Source organism: Cucurbita pepo, chromosome LG11 (genome assembly GCF_002806865.2).
Source record: "Cucurbita pepo subsp. pepo cultivar mu-cu-16 chromosome LG11, ASM280686v2, whole genome shotgun sequence".
Taxonomy (NCBI): Eukaryota; Viridiplantae; Streptophyta; class Magnoliopsida; order Cucurbitales; family Cucurbitaceae; genus Cucurbita; species Cucurbita pepo.
The window spans coordinates 3,626,267-3,645,286 of record NC_036648.1 but is presented as its reverse complement, the minus strand read 5'-3'; the positions used below and the strand labels follow the sequence as shown (position 1 = coordinate 3,645,286).

At 35.5% G+C, this 19,020-nt stretch overlaps 2 protein-coding genes across 3 annotated transcripts; both read left to right on the top strand.

Annotated features, from left to right (window-relative positions):
* Positions 1 to 5,582: 5,582 nt before the first annotated feature.
* LOC111805326 (diacylglycerol kinase 7-like) lies at positions 5,583 to 11,348 on the top strand. 2 transcript variants are annotated; one of them, XM_023690346.1, is made up of 12 exons: positions 5,592 to 6,244; positions 6,540 to 6,662; positions 6,762 to 6,899; positions 6,987 to 7,072; positions 7,289 to 7,376; positions 7,586 to 7,661; positions 8,645 to 8,727; positions 9,365 to 9,435; positions 9,656 to 9,733; positions 10,185 to 10,272; positions 10,653 to 10,769; positions 10,891 to 11,348. In XM_023690346.1, the coding sequence occupies exons 1-12, from the start codon at positions 5,876 to 5,878 to the stop codon at positions 11,047 to 11,049; spliced, it is 1,476 nt and encodes a 491-aa protein (XP_023546114.1). In that variant the 5' UTR covers positions 5,592 to 5,875; the 3' UTR covers positions 11,050 to 11,348. The 2 variants fall into 2 exon arrangements, with proteins under 2 accessions (XP_023546115.1, XP_023546114.1); XM_023690347.1 differs by lacking the exons at positions 10,653 to 10,769; positions 10,891 to 11,348 and having other exon boundaries at positions 5,583 to 6,244; positions 9,834 to 10,271.
* Positions 11,349 to 12,098: 750 nt separating this feature from the next.
* On the top strand, positions 12,099 to 15,911 carry LOC111805822 (probable receptor-like serine/threonine-protein kinase At5g57670). The gene is made up of 10 exons (XM_023691058.1): positions 12,099 to 12,405; positions 12,488 to 12,615; positions 12,742 to 12,860; positions 12,930 to 13,021; positions 13,112 to 13,447; positions 13,530 to 13,784; positions 14,863 to 15,020; positions 15,110 to 15,325; positions 15,411 to 15,557; positions 15,659 to 15,911. Exons 1-10 carry the CDS (start codon positions 12,270 to 12,272, stop codon positions 15,815 to 15,817), a joined length of 1,746 nt encoding a protein of 581 aa, XP_023546826.1. The 5' UTR covers positions 12,099 to 12,269; the 3' UTR covers positions 15,818 to 15,911.
* Positions 15,912 to 19,020: the final 3,109 nt, after the last annotated feature.

The window sequence follows — 19,020 nt, the reverse complement described above, 5'->3', positions numbered from 1 at the left end:
TTTAGGGTTTTGTTTTTCTTGGTTTCCACATTGATATGGGACCATAAGGAATGAGAGGGAAAAGAAGAAAAAAATAAAGTTATGGTGGATAATTGAAATGCAAAAAGGTGAAGATTTAATTGATATGGTGTAAAGCTATGACATGTAATGCAATGCAATGCAAATTCCAAAAGAATCGGCTACCAATATAAGTTCCCCACTTTTAATACAAAACTTTTTTGTTTTTACCTTCTTTTCTCTCCTCCTCTTATGAACCACATTTTTCTTTTCGGTTTGAAAATTCTCGTTCAAACGAGCAATTATATCGTTCCTATTAATATATTGAATCTTATTACTCGTATGAACGTGAACGGTGTGAACATTGTCCAATATTTCATGTATCTTTAAGTCAAACAAAAATATAATTGGTGTAAGGCTAAAATATCATTAAAGTCATTGTACCTCGAGACTTTCAAGTTTAGTCTCATACTCATATACTTTTAATAAATCTTAAATTTAGTCATTTAGTGTAATAGCCCAAGCCCACCGCTAATAGATACTTTTTTTAATAGGGGAATGCTTCCACACTCTTATAAAAAATGTTTAGTTATCCTCTCCAACCAATATGGGATCTCCGTAGTTTTTCATATATCTTATAAAGATCGTGAAGTCTAATCTTTCGATGTTCAATGTGCCCCCAAGATGGTGCCTCTCTAGGGCTTGGTTGGGATCATAATTCTTATGGACTAAATATCAATTTGGGCTTCCTTGATACTAAAAATATAGCATAATAATAGTTTTAAAAACAAACGAATGGACCAACCATTTGTCATGACCCAATTTTTAAGGTTTCGAAGCTCATATCATGATGATTAAAAAGACGATGGTGAAAACTAATAAAAATAAAAGTGAGAAGATGAAAATTAGAAAGTGTTGTTCAAAATATTACAAATTGGTAAACGGGTTTGTGATACAATTATAAAACAAAATACAAAAAAAACTGCAAAATATAAAAACGAACAAATGCTTCGGAATGACCTCCTCTATGACCGCATGACTACCAAACACTCCTCCACCTTGACTGACAGACTATAAACACCTAAAAAAAGAGGTAAAACGGGTGAGTATATAAGTATGCCCAACAACCTATTTGTAGTCTTTCATCATCGCATCTTTGACCTAACAGGTGATACGAACAACTTACAAACTCACCGATGAAAATCTACATTTAAAAAATATCTATATGAAAAGATTATACATTAGAGAGTATTAGCACTCAATTATATGGTCCCATTCAAGGCCATTTTCCTTCTATGTTTGCACATTCTTGCTATTCTTGCTATGTCTGCCACTGAGCACTGGACTTGGTTTGCCATATTTGCGTTACAAGTGCCCTCAAAACGAACAAGATTGGTGGGTGGGGCTTAAATGGGTTGAATATCTATACCTTGGGCGAATACATCTATTATCCACAAATACAAATCTAAATAATATAATAGTTGCGAAGTTTAATGTCTGTGAACCCAAGTGAACCCGAATAAAAAGGGTATATGAATGAACTGATACCATATACGAACGAAAGCGATCCCGAGGACAGAATAACTAAAAAAAGTTTAAAAGAATTGAAAGTTATTATCTATACTAACAAAGTGTACCTTCATTTTTTGTGGCTCAACCATAAAAAAATTCATGGTTAAGCGTGTTTTACTTGAGAAATTATACGTTGGGTGACTTCTTGGTAGAAGGACTCATGTTGATCTGTAGGGATAATCTTCACTCTAAAGAAGCGAGGAATTGACAACGTGAAAATTTCGTAGGGGAATGTTGGAGCATGAGTCGTTATAGATGGTATCAGAGTAGTACCTCTCCCAATAAGATGTGGTTCGAATATGAATCCAAGCAAAAGTTGGTGGGCATGTGATACCTGAGTAAGGAATGATACATAAATGAACCAAGAGCACATCCGAATTTTTATGATAGGATGACTAAGAAAGACTTCAACGAATTGAAAGTCATTATCTATACCAACAAAATACATCTTCTTTTCCGATGAACTCAATCATAAGAACCCTCTTAGATATTTTCTTGAGAGGCATGTGAGCGATGACAAAACAGGTTGAAATCGAAAAGTTTTAGAAATTAAAAATACCTAAAAGTTTTAAAATAAATATTTTTTTTTTGGAGTTAAAAGAATATAATTAAAAAAAAAATTATGGAAATGAATAGGAAATTAAAAATTGTAAATATATAAATACAAAATTTTAATTTTAAAATGAGAGGATAAATGTAGCCCTGCAATCCAAATGCCCTATTTTCAATGGGCCACATTTATGCTGCTGTTACAAGCCCAATATAAATAATTTAAACTTTTTATTTAAAAAAAATAATTAATTTCGTCCACCTATTGTAAGTATTTTTTTTTTTCTTTTTATTTATTTTTTAAAAGTTAACTTCTTTTAAAATATAAGAATATTATTGAAACATTAAATTTTATTTTTGATATTTTTATTAACAGGGTTGGTAAGGTATTTTATTTAACAGCAGTCGCAGAAAAGAATAGAATAACGTTGTACAAGTTTTGTCACAAGAAAAAACGCTGTCGTTCGACCAAATACGCCACTGCTTGCCATCTTGTCAAGCCATATGATTCGCTACACGTGCCATTGGTGGGTCCACTTTTGGGCCCACCAAAACTGACGGAGTCAACGATTTAGCCGTCCACCCTTTTTTTTTAATTTCCATTTATGCCCTCTGCCCGTTTAAATCAGTTTTTCCTCCCTCCTGCTGGCTGCTACTTTTGGTAAGTTACTAAGAAACTAAACTACAAATGGAAAATTCGGAAATGGCAAGTGCGTAAATTCGGTCTTGGGTCCACTTATTATTATTTTTTTTTTTTAAGAATAATTCTTCAAATATTCATTAAATTCGAGAATTTTTATTTATTATTGAGTTCCATCTATGTTTTTACGTTAGTTTATTTAAATGAAATGATTTTAAAATAAAGGATAGAATTTTTATTTTCCATTTTTGCCCTCCCGCTTTCTCTCTCTCTCTCTAATAATTATTATTCCTAAAGTTTAATTTAGCATTTTTAATTCATTCATTTTATTTCTTCAACGAACAAAAATACAAACGGTAACTTTCATGACTTCATTTTCATTCTACTTTTTTTTATTTTTTTTTATTGCATTTTATCTTTAACTTCAGTAAAAATATTTTGTTGGTAATGTGAATTCAAAATTATAAAATTCTATTCGGAGTAAAAAATTGAACTTGAATCCTTAGATTGGGAGAATCCACGAGAGAAACAAAACTTACTTATAAGGATGTGGAAGTATCTCCCTAGTAAATATGTTTTAAAACTGTGAGGCTGATGACGATATGTAACAGATGGACAATGTCTACTAATTGTGAGCTTGGGCTGTTACAAATTATCACCTAAGTGATCCCTAACGAGTAAATGCGTCTTTTAGATCGATATGGTTGATCTAAAAGATGTGTCAATAAAGCCTCTGAAACGAGTGATGAACATCTTGTTGGTTAATATTTTGTTACCTATTTGGATAAGTTGTTATTGATGGTTATTTTATAACACCCGCCATATAATTTACAAATGTATATATTTCATCATCTGAATATAATTTAGTGAGATTTGAATCTCGTGTTACACTAAAAATATCTCACTCTAATATGATAATATCCCCACGATGTTATCTCGTGGGCCCAAATGAGCACGATTTTCAAAGGATAATCATTAAAAAAGTATGATAAGATATCGTTGTTTGTGGTAGAAAATATTGGTGATAAGAATAAAGGAGAAATCATATCCAATGTCGAAAGTAAAAGACCATATTAATTTAATAAAGATTAACCTAAATCTAATTCAACCGTTAATTTAGAAATTCTATACAAAATGAAGATCGATGATTAAACTATATATCAACTTATAAATATATAATAAACATTTTATTCACTCGGCTATATTTAAATTGATAATTTAAATCTAACTTAAATAAATTAGGTATCTAATCAATTTTTACACTCTTTGTTCAACAATTATAGAGATGCAGATCAAACCATCATTTTTTAGACTAATATTTAATGCTTTTATTTACGAGGGCGTTGTAGTTTACTAAGCCTCAAAGTAGTATAATATTCTTTTAAGTTATTATCCATAGGATATAATTAATATGACTTAGATTATTGGGTGAGACTTGAGGTGTTTAAACAACGAAAATTTGCTAGAAACACTACAACCATCAAACCCTTGACCTAGGCCGGAGCTTAGAGGTCGAGGGAAGTTACCTCGAGAGGGGGCAATTTTAGGGGGTAAGTTTAGTTACTTGGTCGAGGCCAAGTCGAAAATTGTGGAAACTCAAAATCAACAAAGACCTAAATGGGTTAGGCTCATTTAGACCAAGGACAATGGTCGATAGGATCAAACAAATGTCGAGAGAGGCGTGGATACTCCAATTTAGTCAACCCTAAGAGACAAAAAAAAAAAAAAAAAAAAAAAAAAAAAAAAANTCTTAGCTCGTTTATTTTAACTACTAACCAAACTTTTTTATTTTTTCGAGGATCAATATGTGGGCAAAACCTAATATTTAGATATTGTGGGCAAAAGATTCATAGTAGAAAATGGTGTTACGACGAGGAGATCATTACTAAACCATTTAATCTTGTTAAATAAAGAGATTGAACGAAAAATCTCTATAAATTAAGAAATCAAGAGATTGAAATAACACCATTCGAAAAAATCTCTAATGAATCCAACTTTCACCGGGCTAAAAGAAGAGAGATAAAAATTATAGGCTCGTTTGATACCTATTTCATTTCTTGTTTTTTATTTTTGAAAGTCGTGCTTGTGTTCACTATTTATGTGACACCCGAGTAGATGAGAGGTACATAAATGAACTGAAACTACATTCAAATGAGAGCGATCCTAAATATATGATGACTAAGAAAGGGATAAAGGAAACAAAAGTTACTACTTATACCAACAAGATACACATTTCTTTTTAGTGGCTCAATCACAGGAACTCCATAATTAGTTTACTTTACTTGGAACAAGTTTATGTTGGTCGACCTCCAGTATGCTAAGAGGACTCGTTTTGGTATGCATTTTTAGTTTTCAAGACTTGAATTTTAAAAATGTTATTAGAAAGTCGAAAACAAGGCAAAGATGGTCATAGGTGGAACGAATATTTATAAGCTTAATTTTGAAAAACCAAAAATAAAAAATCTAACGGTTATTAAACGGACATTACATTTGGATTAATTTTCAAAAACGTCCTTTTCATTTTTGTAAATATTAGTAGGAAATGAATAAGAAAAGAAAATTAAAGATGAAAATAGTATTTATAAATTAAAAAAAAAAAGAAAACAAAATATTAGGTGTTAGTTATTAAAATTGGGAAAAAAGTTTCCAATTTAATTTCGAAATCCAAAAACAAAAAAAACGAAAAAAAGCTCAAAGAAGAATCAAAAGACGCGTCTTCAACACGCTCACGACGACGACGACTCGAGGACTTAAAAGTAAATAACCGAAGTGTAGAAGGGTATAAGTGTCTGCACGACTCTGTCCGCCGGACTTTTCAGAATGGAAATTGTAAACACCGCCGGACGTTCCGCCGTCATTGGTTGTTAGAATTTACAATTCAACTCCACCAATCATATCAATTCAATTTCCCTTTCCTCTCTCTCTCTCTCTCTCTCTCTCTCTCTCTCTCTCTTCTTCTTTTTCTTCCTTTTTCCAACTCTTGTGACTTCGCCGGAATCTTGTTCATTTGATTTCTTCACTCGATCGTCCAATTTTCTTAACAGATATATTTTATCCAGAAAAACTCCAGTTCTATCGGACACTTGGAGATTCAGTGAAAGAAAGAGAGAAAAAGTAATGGACTCGCCGACGTCGCGTGGCGGAGGCGATTCAACAACTCGAATCCCGGCTCGATCTTCGATGATTGAGTCATTCAAGGGATGTGGATTGACGGGGATGCGGATTGACAAGGAGAAGTTGAGGAAGCAGCTCCGGATGCCGCAGTATCTTCGGTTTGCTATGCGAGATTCCATCCGGCTGCAGGATCCTGGCGCTGGAGAGAGCCGGTTGCCTGGTGCTAGTTCTATCTCCGGCTCCCCCTTCGCTCAGGATACTGACGATGGACCTCCAGAGTCGCCGATGGTGGTGTTCATTAATCCGCGGAGTGGTGGTCGCCATGGCCGCTTGCTCAAGGAGAGACTCCAGATGTTAATTAGCGAAGAACAGGTTCATAAACCTTCCATACTTTCCATCCTTCTGTTGTTTATGCAGTCATAATTACTGTTAGCTCGTATGAGAATTTGAAAGTTCTTGGACTAGAAGGTGCACTTGCATAATTCGGTGTGCGTTACCATACTAAGTATTGCATTCGGATTCAGGGAGTTAGATGCATTGCCCTTTATGAGAAAACTAGTATCTCTATAGTGATCTTGGCGATTGATGAAACATTACAAGTATGCGTATACCTCATGAGTTGACTCTTCTAAACGTTGGTCTTGATTAGTCAATAATTTCTGTGCAGGTTTTTGACCTAACAGATGTGAAGCCTCATGAATTTGTCAGATATGGATTGAGATGCCTCGAGTTATTGGCTGGGCTTGGTGATGCTTGTGCCAAAGAGACCCGTGAGAAGATGAGGGTCATGGTATGATTAGAGTGAAAAAGAATTATACAGTAGATCTGTAGCAATATGAATTTTGCTTATGGTTCAAACTAAGTGATTTTCCGATGGATAACGGAGCAGGTTGCTGGAGGCGATGGTACTGTTGGTTGGGTTCTTGGTTGCCTTTTAGAACTTGAGAAAAAGGGGCGGCTGCCTCTTCCACCAGTAGGAGTAATTCCTCTTGGTACTGGCAATGACCTATCCAGAACCTTTGGCTGGGTGAGTTCTCCTTTCTCATGTAAATTTCGATCTTATATATATATATCTCATAATTGCTTGATTCGTACGATTCAATGCTCTTTTCAGGGTGGTTCTTTTCCTTTTGCCTGGAAGTCAGCTATCAAAAGATCCCTCGACAGAGCAACCACTGGAAAGATTCGTAGATTGGATAGGTAATCATTCACTTGTGGGATAATTTGGTACTGTCTTCTCACTTCTAAGGCTCTCATGATTTGCTGTTGATTTTGAGTTTAGATTTGCATATGTAAATGTTTTGATAGTGCAGTTTTCTGTATATGTAATGGCTAAGAGTGCTTCGTGCCTCTGCATAGTGCAAGCATGAGTGAAACCATTTATTGCTCCTCATAAGTCTGAATATTTTGATGCAGTTGGCAAGTTTTTCTATCTTCGCCGTGTGGTGAAAATATGGATTTGCCACATTGCATGAAACCAACAGAAGATCATGCTCTTGATGAGGTTTGTGCATTTTGTTACTTAGCTTTTAATACTACCATAGTCTAGCTTAATACATTCTGGATAGGCTATGAATCTTACCAATGACATTGCTTTTTAATATCTCATATTTCTTTGAATGTTGCCTTTTCTTTTCCAAATAATCTTGTGGCAAGAAAGATTTGTATCTCAGTGGTAAAAGCTTTTTTTTTTTTTTTTGTTTGTGGCCGCAGAGTTTGGAAATTGAGGAGGCATTACCAGAGAAAGCAACCTGCCATGAGGGAGTATTTTATAATTACTTTAGCATAGGTATATTAGGCATTTTCTTTTAAACATTGTGCATACACTAAGGGATGGATACTTTATAACTTAAGCCAATAACACTCGTATCAATGATAAATCTTGAAAAACCATTATGTGCTTGAAAATTTGAAGGATTATGCATTTATTCAGCCATTTACGTAAGTGTCAATATAAAATATTTTGTATGCAGAAATTGATTTGTGTCGATATTAAAGCGGTTTGTTGGCAGAAACTGATTTTTTTTTTTTTAAATTAGTTTTAGAAAAGCCCCTCCTGAACAAGTGGAGGGTTATTGTGTACATTATCACTCTACTTTTTATATTTAGCCTATGGACAGTCTGCACCATTTTAGTATACATGCTTAGTCTTTAGCATTACTTGAGTTCTGTTAATTTTCTGCATCTCTTATGGATAATAGGGTTTACATGGGAATTGAGGTTGTTATACTTGTTTCTGTATTTCATTTTTTCTGCAAAGACCCATGCATTCAAGCACACTATCTATTGTACTGTCATTGAAATGTCTAAAATGGGCTCGAGCAACAACGGCTAGCTTTAGGCTATTGTAACTGAATTTCTTTAGAGGGCAATATATGCTTTGACAAATATGGTTTGTGTCAAAATGCATTTTTGTACTAACGTGGTCTACAAATTTAAATAAAATGCACCTACCTGCTTAATTGAATAGAGGATGGCACTGGTGAATCTCTCTATCTTACGGTTAAGGGAGATAGCTTCGGACCAGAGATATAATTTTCTCGGATGATGGAGTAGCTCCCTTGCAAAAAGAGAGGTTGAATTTACATGTGTTTATCGCAGATGCCATTTTATTTGTTAGTACAACAAAGGAGTGCATTTGTTAATTTCTCGTATCACATTGTTCAAAGAATACAATTTTAAACTCTAATGGTATTTGCATTTGATGATCTTTATTTGATGGTTTGGTCTCTTGTGTGTAAGTAGGTCTATTTATTCATTTTGATTATGCAGGAATGGATGCTCAAGTTGCTTATGGCTTCCACCATCTACGTAATGAGAAACCTTACCTTGCACAAGGCCCAATTGCCAACAAGGTTGGCTTGATAATTTTCCCCCTCTTAGTATTACATGATTCTATTTCAACGTCTGTATTAGTCTTATTCTTCCTCAACTTCAAACATCTCCTCCTTCTAGAAGTCGGTCTGACCCATGAAGTCGAGACTAATTATCTTGCATTGAGATAAAAACATGAGATGATCGTCATATAGTTACAATATTACCAGAATTGTGCCGCTCTTTTTTATTTTTCGGCTTATCTTTCAAGTCAAAAGGAATCACTAAATGTTGAACTTTAAAGTTACTTGGAAAATTGGAGTACTTAATCAATTGATACAGGTCTCCTTTATTCACTTTATTTATGAATTAAAACAACAGACAATGAATTTTGTGTTTCCTTCGATTCTTTTGGGATGAAAGGAAAGTCAAGGTGGATGAGGTGGCAAAGGGAGGTCATTCTTTATCCATCAAAGCTGGAAAAACTTTTTGAGGACACAAAATAGTGGAAACTATGAAAATTCTGGGGAATGATAAAGCACCAGGACTTGATGGATTTATAATGTAGTTCCTTAAAAGATTTTAGGACATTTTTGAAGTTGATTTTTTCAATATGTTCGATGTTTTTTTCTATTGAAATGTAAAGGATGAGTTTAACTAATACATCTCCTATTGCAGCTGATTTATTCTGGCTATAGTTGTGGTCAAGGCTGGTTCTTCACGCCTTGCTCTAGTGATCCGAGTTTAAGGTTAGATATTCTCACGAGAAGTTTCGTTTTAGGTTAATTTGACAGTTTTTGGACTATATTTTTCCTGATTCAGATAATCTTTTTTTTTTTCCCCTCAAAAGAAGTTAACAAAGAATGGGTTTTAGCATTGTTGCTTTGTGAATTGAAAATGAGTTTTAAAAATATAGAAAACAAGAACACATGCATATCAGATTTTCTAAGAATTTTTTTCTGGTTGTAGGGGCCTTAAAAACATCCTAAGGATGCATGTCAAAAAGATCAATTGTTCAGATTGGGAGCACATTTCAATCCCCTCGAGGTATCATGCGCTCTCTCGGCTTAACTTGTATTTTATATGGCATTTTTGAGTTCATCCGTTCAATATGATAGAAATAAACAGAATTTTGTTTATTAAACAGTTTCATTGAAAGGACTATGGTGGTGATTAACTGGGTAGCTGCTATGTGGCAGCCTAATGGATGCAACAGCATCTGTTAGGAGTATCTAACCTTTTGCAGATATTACAAGTATAACCCTGCTATTTTTCTGTGTTTTTATCTGGTTATGAGGAAAGGGTGAGTTCGAAGAGGTGAGGTAGAACCATTCATGCAATGCTTTGAAGTGTTTTCCACTATAGGAAATTTGTTGGCACTAGCCAGCACCCAATATGATGCGATTGAAGTCTGATTAAGTTCTTTGAATTCGAGGCGAGGCGATTTTTGCTTCCTAACTATAAGCATTTACCTTATTGTGTGAATCATTTCCTGCAGTGTAAGATCTCTGGTTGCTTTGAATCTCAACAACTATGGTAGTGGCAGACATCCTTGGGGAAATCTGTCCCCAGAATATATGGAAAAGGTATATAGTTCCTTCTTTTTTCTTTTTTTAATTTTTTTTTTTTTTTTTTACAATTAGATTCTATTATCTAGCCCAATTCCCCTTGGACTCTAAACAGGATATAATTTCTGTTTATTGCATTGGCCCTTTTTATTGTGATTCCTGTCCTGAGGAATAGGAGTTTACCTAGATTTTCATTTTGGAATCACATTCCTTGTTGAGGTTGCTTTGGAAGAGAGCGGAGTAAAAAAAAAGTTTAGTAGTTCATCTGTGTATGGTATTATAATATCCTACCGTAACCTGCCATATTTCTCTCTACTTCTAAATTCGTTATTGAAAACCATAAATACCACTTCCAGGAAAGGAATACTTACCTTTCACATTTTTTATTTTGTCTTTAGAGAGGGTTTGTGGAGGCACATGTTGATGATGGACTTCTAGAAGTTTTTGGTCTAAAGCAAGGATGGCATGCATCACTTGTCATGGGAGAGCTCATCTCTGCTAAACATATTGTTCAGGTAATTCAACCATGTTGGTTTATTAATCAAATTATTAGTCAAAACTCTTGAAGAGTTGAAGGAAAGTATAGGGGAATGGATGCAAATTGAAAAATGTTGGTAAAATTGTTTTTGCATACAGGCTGCAGCAATTCGATTCGAACTTCGAGGTGGAGAATGGAGAAATGCATTTCTGCAGATGGATGGAGAGCCATGGAAGCAACCGATGAATGACGAATTTTCGACTTTTGTCGAAATCAAGAGGGTACCATGCCAATCACTAATGATCAGTGGAGAATAATTTGAGAGGTATATTGTTGATGCTGCTGTTTAGTTCATACTGTTAGGAATAACCCTTAATGTAAAGTCGTCGGGTCGATCGTCCTTTTGAAGGACTGTAAATGTTCTACATTCAACAAGTAATTGTTTAGGTGTGGGAGAGTTCGCTGTTTCAGATTCCTTTGGGGGGAAGAACATGTGGTTGTCGTTGGGATTGTTGGCTGAACTACAAATGAGTTGTGATAGTGTCCAAAAGCCTCAAAACGTATTTATTATTTCTACTGTGTGATATTAATTCATTTGAGAGTTCATGAAAGCTCCCATCTCTCTATTTTCTGTTCCCTTCTATTTCTCTCCGTTCAATTTATGGTATTCTATTTCTCTCCGTTCAATTTATGGTATATTAATGATGAGTTTGTGATGAACTCTGTAAAGGCCAAAAATGCTTTTGATTGGTAACTAGTTTTTTTTATTGGCAGCCACGCCCACCACGCCATGGCATTCTCCATTGGGGTTTAGGGTTTCTTCTTTCAATTTCAAGCTTCATCCTCAAACCGTTTCAATTCTGTCAGGCAATTTTAAATATTTCCAACCCAACCCTGTTGGGTTGGTTCGAGTTGTCGAGTTCAATGTATACTTCTACCTTCGCCTACCACCTAAAGACAATTGATTCAAACCTAAAGATGTCTATTTAACTCGCAATAACTCATATCAAAAGAGACGAGGAATAGAGGAGGGAGCATGAAGAGATTTCTCCCTGTTAGTTAAAAGTTAGGGACAATACATTCTCTGTTTTCAACTCCGACCCCCCGACCCTGCCCTTGCTCCAATCATATCTTTGTATATAAATATCAAATGGGACCAATTAAAAAGTGAAAGAAAGGTGCATTCTGAAGGCTTATGTTTGTAATAATAGGGTGAACAAGAAGTGTTATTTGGCTTTGATGGCAAGACAAATCATAAAATGCATCATTTCTCTTCCTCCTTTGCTTCTTCCTCAAAGCACCCAACCACAACACTTCAATGCCCTTTGAGTTTCAAAAAGAGAGAGAGGGTTTTGATTTATGCTTCCTAAACAAGAATATTGGAATCAAAGCTATGCCTAAGGTGGCCTCACACTTCAACTAAAACTTAATCATTTTCTTGCATCTCCCCATATTGCTCCTTTACCCTTCATACATATACAAACAACATAACACAACTTCTCTTACATTTGCACTCCCAATCCCATATTACAACCACATGGGCTTCTCCTCGCCTCTTAACATACTCGTCGGGATCCCTTCCAACGACGTCGACCAGAGCAAGGAGCTTCTTTCTTGGGCCATCACAGTTCTTGCTCATCAACATGACTGCATTGTTGCTACTCATGTTCTTGGTTACTATCATTTTCTTCACCCCCACCTTCACTTCAACAACCAACTAACCTTTTGACATGTTTTCTTTCAATTGAATCACAGTCATTGATGATACGAAGAAGCGTGGATCGACCTCCATGACAATGAAAATTCAATCCCAACTTCGTCGAGCCAAAGCCTACGTCATATCGATTCTCGGAGAGTTCGCTAGCATTAGCCAATCCAAACAGGTGAATTGACTATACTATAACGATGCTCTTGTTACGATATTGTCTACTTTAAATATAAACCTACCCATTATTTCTAGGTAAATTTGGAAGCCCTACCTTAAATATAAACCTACCCATTATTTCTAGGTAAATTTGGAAGCGCGGGTTGGTTTTAACTCGAGCATTGGACGAGGTTTGATTGAAGAAATGAACTCAATTTCAGCTGACTTTCTTGTTCTTCGTGGTGCGAGAAACAGATCAAACAGGTAGGGAAGAAGCTCAAATTCTACAAGATATTTTGTTTATAATGGAAATTTAATAATTTGAACTCTCAGCATTACAAGGTACTGTTTTGAGAATGCTCCTGAGAAATGTACTCTGGTGTTCTTGGGAAAGCAAGAACTCGAGCATTCTCTTCAATCCAAAGGTAAAATGAAATGGGATTTTTTTTTTAATCAAAATTTAAGTTTGATAATCATGTTCTTAGCTGGTTGAGCTTAATCATTTGCAAACGCAGGGGAAGTTTTCAGAGCTCAAAAAACAGAGAGAAACAGAGCCGACGATGAGGTGGAAGCCTCCGGCGATTCCATTTCCAACTCGACGACGGAGGACGACTCCTCCACGTCCGGAGACTGCAGCACAATTGGGTCTCCACCACCACTAAGTTCCCCTTTGAAATCCCAATCCGGCGACCGGCGGCAGCGACTGTCACCGTGTAAACTGATATCATCGTTCATTGGATCGCCATTTCGGAAGAGAAATTGTAGCTTTGCTGAGAAGCGATCGGCTCAGCCTTTGTTGAGATGTTTCAGCTATGAAATGATTTTGAATGCTACTAATAACTTCCACCCAGGTTTGTGTTCAGAAGCTCTGTTTTTTGTTTATGAGATTTTTGTTTTGATTGATTTGGTTTTGTTTGGGGTTTGATATCTCAGAGAACATGGTGGGGCGAGGTGGGTATTCGGAAGTTTACAAAGGAGAGCTATCTGATGGGAAGATGATTGCGGTGAAGAGACTGACAAAGAACAACAAAGATGGTAACAAAGAGAGAGAGTTTCTTATGGAACTTGGAATAATTGGGCATGTCTTTCATCCAAACACTGCTTCCTTGGTTGGCTGTTGCATTGAAAATGGCCTTTATCTCATCTTCAACTTCTCCCAAAATGGAAACCTTTCTTCTGCATTACATGGTAATTAACGTTTACTTACTAATCGATATGCACTCAAATCTTCGTAGTTGTCTTGTTATATTAAACAAATTGTCAAATTTTGATGCATGTTAGATTGATTTGATCAAAAAGCGAATAGGTTTTCATTTAGAAAAAATGATAGACTCTACCGTTAGCAGACATATTGTCTTTTTCGAGCTTCTCCTTAAAGTTTTTAAAACGAGTTTGCTAGGAAAAGGTTTCCACATCCCTGTAAAGGGTGTTTCATTCTCCTCACCAACTGATGTGAGATCTTGGGATCTCGTAATCCACCCCCTTCGGGGTCTAGCGTTTCTTGTTGGTACTCATTCCCTTCTCTAATCAATGTGAGACCTCCCAATCACCCCCCTTCGAGGCCAGCGTCCTTGTTGGCACACCACCTCGTATCCACCTCCTTCGGGGCTCAACCTGCTCGTTGGCACCTCGCCTGGTGTCTAGCTCTTATACCATTTGTAATAGCCCAAGCCCACCACTAGCAGATATTGTCCTCTTTGGACTTTCCCTTCTAGGCTTCCCCTCAATATTTTTAAAACGAGTTTACTAGAGAGAGGTTTCCACACTCTTATAAAGGGTGTTTCGTTCTCCTCCCCAACCAATATGGGATCTCACAATCCACTTCTCTTTGGAGGCTAACGTCCTCGCTAGCACTCATTCCCTTCTCCAATCGATATGAGACCCCCAATCCACCCTCCTTCGGGGCCCAACATCCTTGTTGGCACACCGCCTCTTGTCCACCCCTCTTCAGGGCTCAACCTCCTCGCTGGCACCTCACCCGGTGTCTTGCTCTAATACTATTTGTAAACAACCCAAGCCCACCATTAGCACATATTGTCCTCTTTAAACTTTTTCTTCCGGGCTTCTTGCTTCTATTCAAAGTTTTGAAAACGCATTTGCTAAGAAGAGGTTTCCACACCCTTAGTAAGCGTGTGTCGTTCTCCTTCCGAACCGATGTGGGATCTCACACAAAAAAAAAAAAAAAAAAAACNAAGACATTAAATCTTCTCATATCACTAAATGTTGGAATATAACATCAAAAAGAATTTATATATAAAATTGACAGGGAAAACAAGCAAAACATTGGAATGGTCAGTGAGATACAAGATTGCTGTGGGAGTTGCAAGGGGTTTGCATTATCTCCATGAATGTTGCAAACATCGCATAATCCACAGAGACATCAAAGCTTCTAATGTCCTTCTTGGCCCTGATTATGAACCTCAGGTAGACATGCATGAATTTTGATGCACAAACTCATTTGTTCTTAGTAAACTCATTATTGATATGTGTTGTTTTGTTGGTGTGTGAGGCAGATAACAGACTTTGGGCTAGCAAAATGGCTTCCAAACAAGTGGACACACCATGCAGTGGTACCAATAGAGGGCACATTTGGGTACTTAGCGCCAGAATATTTCATGCATGGCTTTGTGGATGAGAAAACTGACGTTTTTGCCTTTGGAGTTCTTCTTTTGGAGATTGTCACTGGCAGAAGGCCTGTGGACTCATCCAAGCAGAGCCTTCTCTTGTGGGTAATAACAATCCCCATCTTCATCTCTTCACTATTTATAAAACAGAACGAAGGAGATTGTGGTTTAATTTGGACTACTCGAACAGGCAAAGCCATTGATGGAGTCGGGCGAGATCGGGCAGCTGGCTGACCCAAGGCTCAAATGCTACGACGCAAAAGAGTTGCAGCGAGTCGTGTTGGCTGCTTCTTGCTGCGTTCGACAGTCGTCGGTCGAGCGCCCGTCGATGAACGAGGTATGCTCCAACAATGTTGGATGTTTTCCGATTGAAGTGTCGAGTCGTTGATCTTTTAACTAATGACATATATCTTAATCCGTTGAATAATTTTGACGTAGGTATTGGAGGTGCTAACAAAAGGCCATGATTCAGAGATAGCAAAGAGCTTGAGCATGCCAAAGTTGAGCTCTGATGATGATGATAATGAACTGGATGATTATTCCATGATTTTTGGATATGAAATTCCAATAGACACTCTTCTTGAGGATTATTTATGAGAGTATTTAAATTTAATTTTTTTTTTTTTGAAATCTTGTATTATTTTGTTCTTCCAAATTATGTTTTTATTTATACACCTTCTTGTTTGTTTAAACATGAGTCATGTCTTGATATTCAAATATATTCTTAATTTTACGAGCTTGATGATCCATATATCGATTAAGAAGTTTAATCAATATATCTATGATAAGAAGTTTAATTGATATACCAATTATATAGTTTTTATGTTTGAGTCACCGAAAAAGATATGTAGTGATAGTAACTTTAAATTATTTTAAATCTTTCTTAGTTCTATTCTTCGAATCGCCTTCATTCAGATGTGATCTCGGTTCATTTACGTACTCCTCATGTACTCAGGTGTCACAAATCAATTTTTTCGATCAAGATCAATTCTTACCCATTTATGCAAGTATTGCTATGCCTATATATACATAGTTAAATTTGTAGTGATAATGTTCTTCTTTTTTGGGACTAACAAAAAAAACCTTTGTAGAGGAATCTCCCTCTTTCCACCTAATTTTGTTGGACTATGCACTAGAGCTTTCATTACTTTTTGGGCACAAAAAATCTTGCTCATCAAAAATCTCGACAATCATCTCTATAATCCTCAACGGTCAAAATTTGGACGAAAATTTTAAATTTGAAGTTGACATTTGACAGCCACAACATTCTTTTGCATTCCCTACAATATGACAACGTTACTTATTTAACTTAAGGGATTCTCCTCATGTTGAGAGGTTGCATGGTTTCCTACCGTGTGCTATGTGTCACAATGCACTCTTGTAATAGCGGGATAGCGATTGTGCGACACTTGTTCTAACCAAGTGAACAAGTCAGCCGTGAGAAACTTGGATGTCGCGGACAATGTCGGCGTATGTTCGGGTCTCGAGTCACGTTGCGAGAAAATGTTTAGAAAACGTGCACGAAGAAATACGTTTGAAAGCAGTTTGAAGAATTGAAGAAACAACGTTATATGACTATAAGAAAATTAAGAAATACCACGACTTAAATAACATATAAATCAAGGCATGAAGAAGTGACAACTAGTCATATACCTCTATAGTACATTTTGGGACATTTTATCCATGGCGGGTGTAGACATGGTTTTGGTGAACGGTCACACCCTCGTATTGACCCAACATGAAATGGTAAAAACCTATCTAGGATGAGAACATGTAAAAGGGGTTTTGGAATGGGCATGCAACCATGGACAACATGTCTTGGATAAATAAGACCGGGACATCTGTCATGCAGCCATGGCAACACGGCTTGGACAAACATGACTGTGATACTATGCATGTCATCATAGGTCAGCGCCTTACCAAAAATCACGAGATTCGATTATTTTATAAAATAACTGCCATTACATGAAGTGCTTCTTCGTTCTTACTTACAAGCTTTATAGAATCGTTTCAAGTCACTTATCTAGAGTTGCTATCGTCATCTTCATCTATACACTAATATGCGGAGTTAAACATTAAAAATTTCATCATAAACATAAACTTCGTCTTAAAACACTGTCATGGACTTACGGTTCAAAAACATCTTTTAAATGAAAAAACGAAAAACTATATAAAATAAATAACGTTAAAATTAAAAAGTCTCTATTCTAACTTAAGCCTTAAGTCTAAGAAAACAAGTACAATTACCATATGCATGCGTCATGGTCTCGAACTATGATGTCGTCGTCAGCTGCACAGGAATATCTTGCCTTTTACGTGAAAAAGAAGTAGCACATGACTCGAGTATTGTGAGACATACTCACGGGGAATGCAAACTCATGCAACTCATAATTTAGGGATATATCATTAGAAACCATCGTAGGAGTGACCTCTAGAGAGAAAGCACAAAGAAAACAATATCTAGTAGCGGTGGACTTTGGCTGTTACACGTAAGTGATGATATAGATTAAAAATATCAATCCTTGAATAATTCTACTTTAAATTTATGTCAAGTTACTAATCAATCTCTTTCAATTTTAGTTACATCTATTTAGTCCTACATTGAAGAACATCTCTAAACGTGAAATTCTATGAAAATCCTCTTTTATTAAGACTTAATTTAAGGTATGTATCTATTTAGTTTCTAAACTTTAAAAAAGTATCTATAAATCTCTTTTTCGTTTCAACGATCATAACAGTCGTTGGTCGATTAGGTCAATCTATTTTGTTTTGTTTCCATAATGTTAATACAAACTTAGGATAATGGAATTGAGAGATATTAATTATATGGTTGAAAGTGCAATATAAATATAAATATAAATATATAAATATAAATAATATAGTTGGTAGATAAAATGAGATAGGAGAGTTGCTGTCATGGGGTGTGAAGTGGACCAATAGGAGTAAGGAAGTTCACGTGAAGAGGATGTGGTGAGGCCCTCCACTTCACGTGCTTATGCTACCCGACATTTTTACATTTTCTCAATCTTGTGTCTTTTTCCTGGGACCCACTCCCACTTGGTCCCACCCACGTGGATTATGCAAATAAAAATATCTCTCTTTTTTTTTTTTTTTTTTTTTTTTTTTTTTTTTTTTTTTTTTTTTTTTTTTTTTTTTTTTTTTTTTTTNCCCATTCCATTTTTTGAAGAAAAAAAATTACTCACGAGATTTACTAGTGAGTGGAGGTTAAAAATATTTTTATTATCATTTCTCTTTTTTATTTATTTTTTATTTGTTAATTATTAATATTAACTACTCTTAAATACATTATTTATAATATACTCGTTAATGAAAATTAAATAGAATTAAAAAAATATATTATTTATTTATGTAAAATTTGGATATATCGCATGATTATTAATATTTACTCAAATTTATTTTAACAATAGTTAATTATTTAAAATTAAACAATATAATAAAATGGTTGAAAATAATTTTTTAGGGTTTATATCGTATATTATTTGAACCGGTATCATAAACAAAACCTTCAACCAAACAACTCTCAAGTAAAGTAATGCTATTAGAACTACAAATATTTTTCAATTTTCAAAATTTTTTAACTGCAGTACAATGCTACCTTATAGTGTCACGACACTCTTGCATTTTTTTTTTTAACATAAAACGTTGGGTTTGTGCTTGTTGGAGAGGAAGATTGTTGGAGATAAAGTGGATAGTTCACAAAGATAATCATTTTAGGACGAGTTTAAATGGAGAATGGGAGAGGGAATAGAGATAGATTTTTTCTACCGTTAGCTAAATGT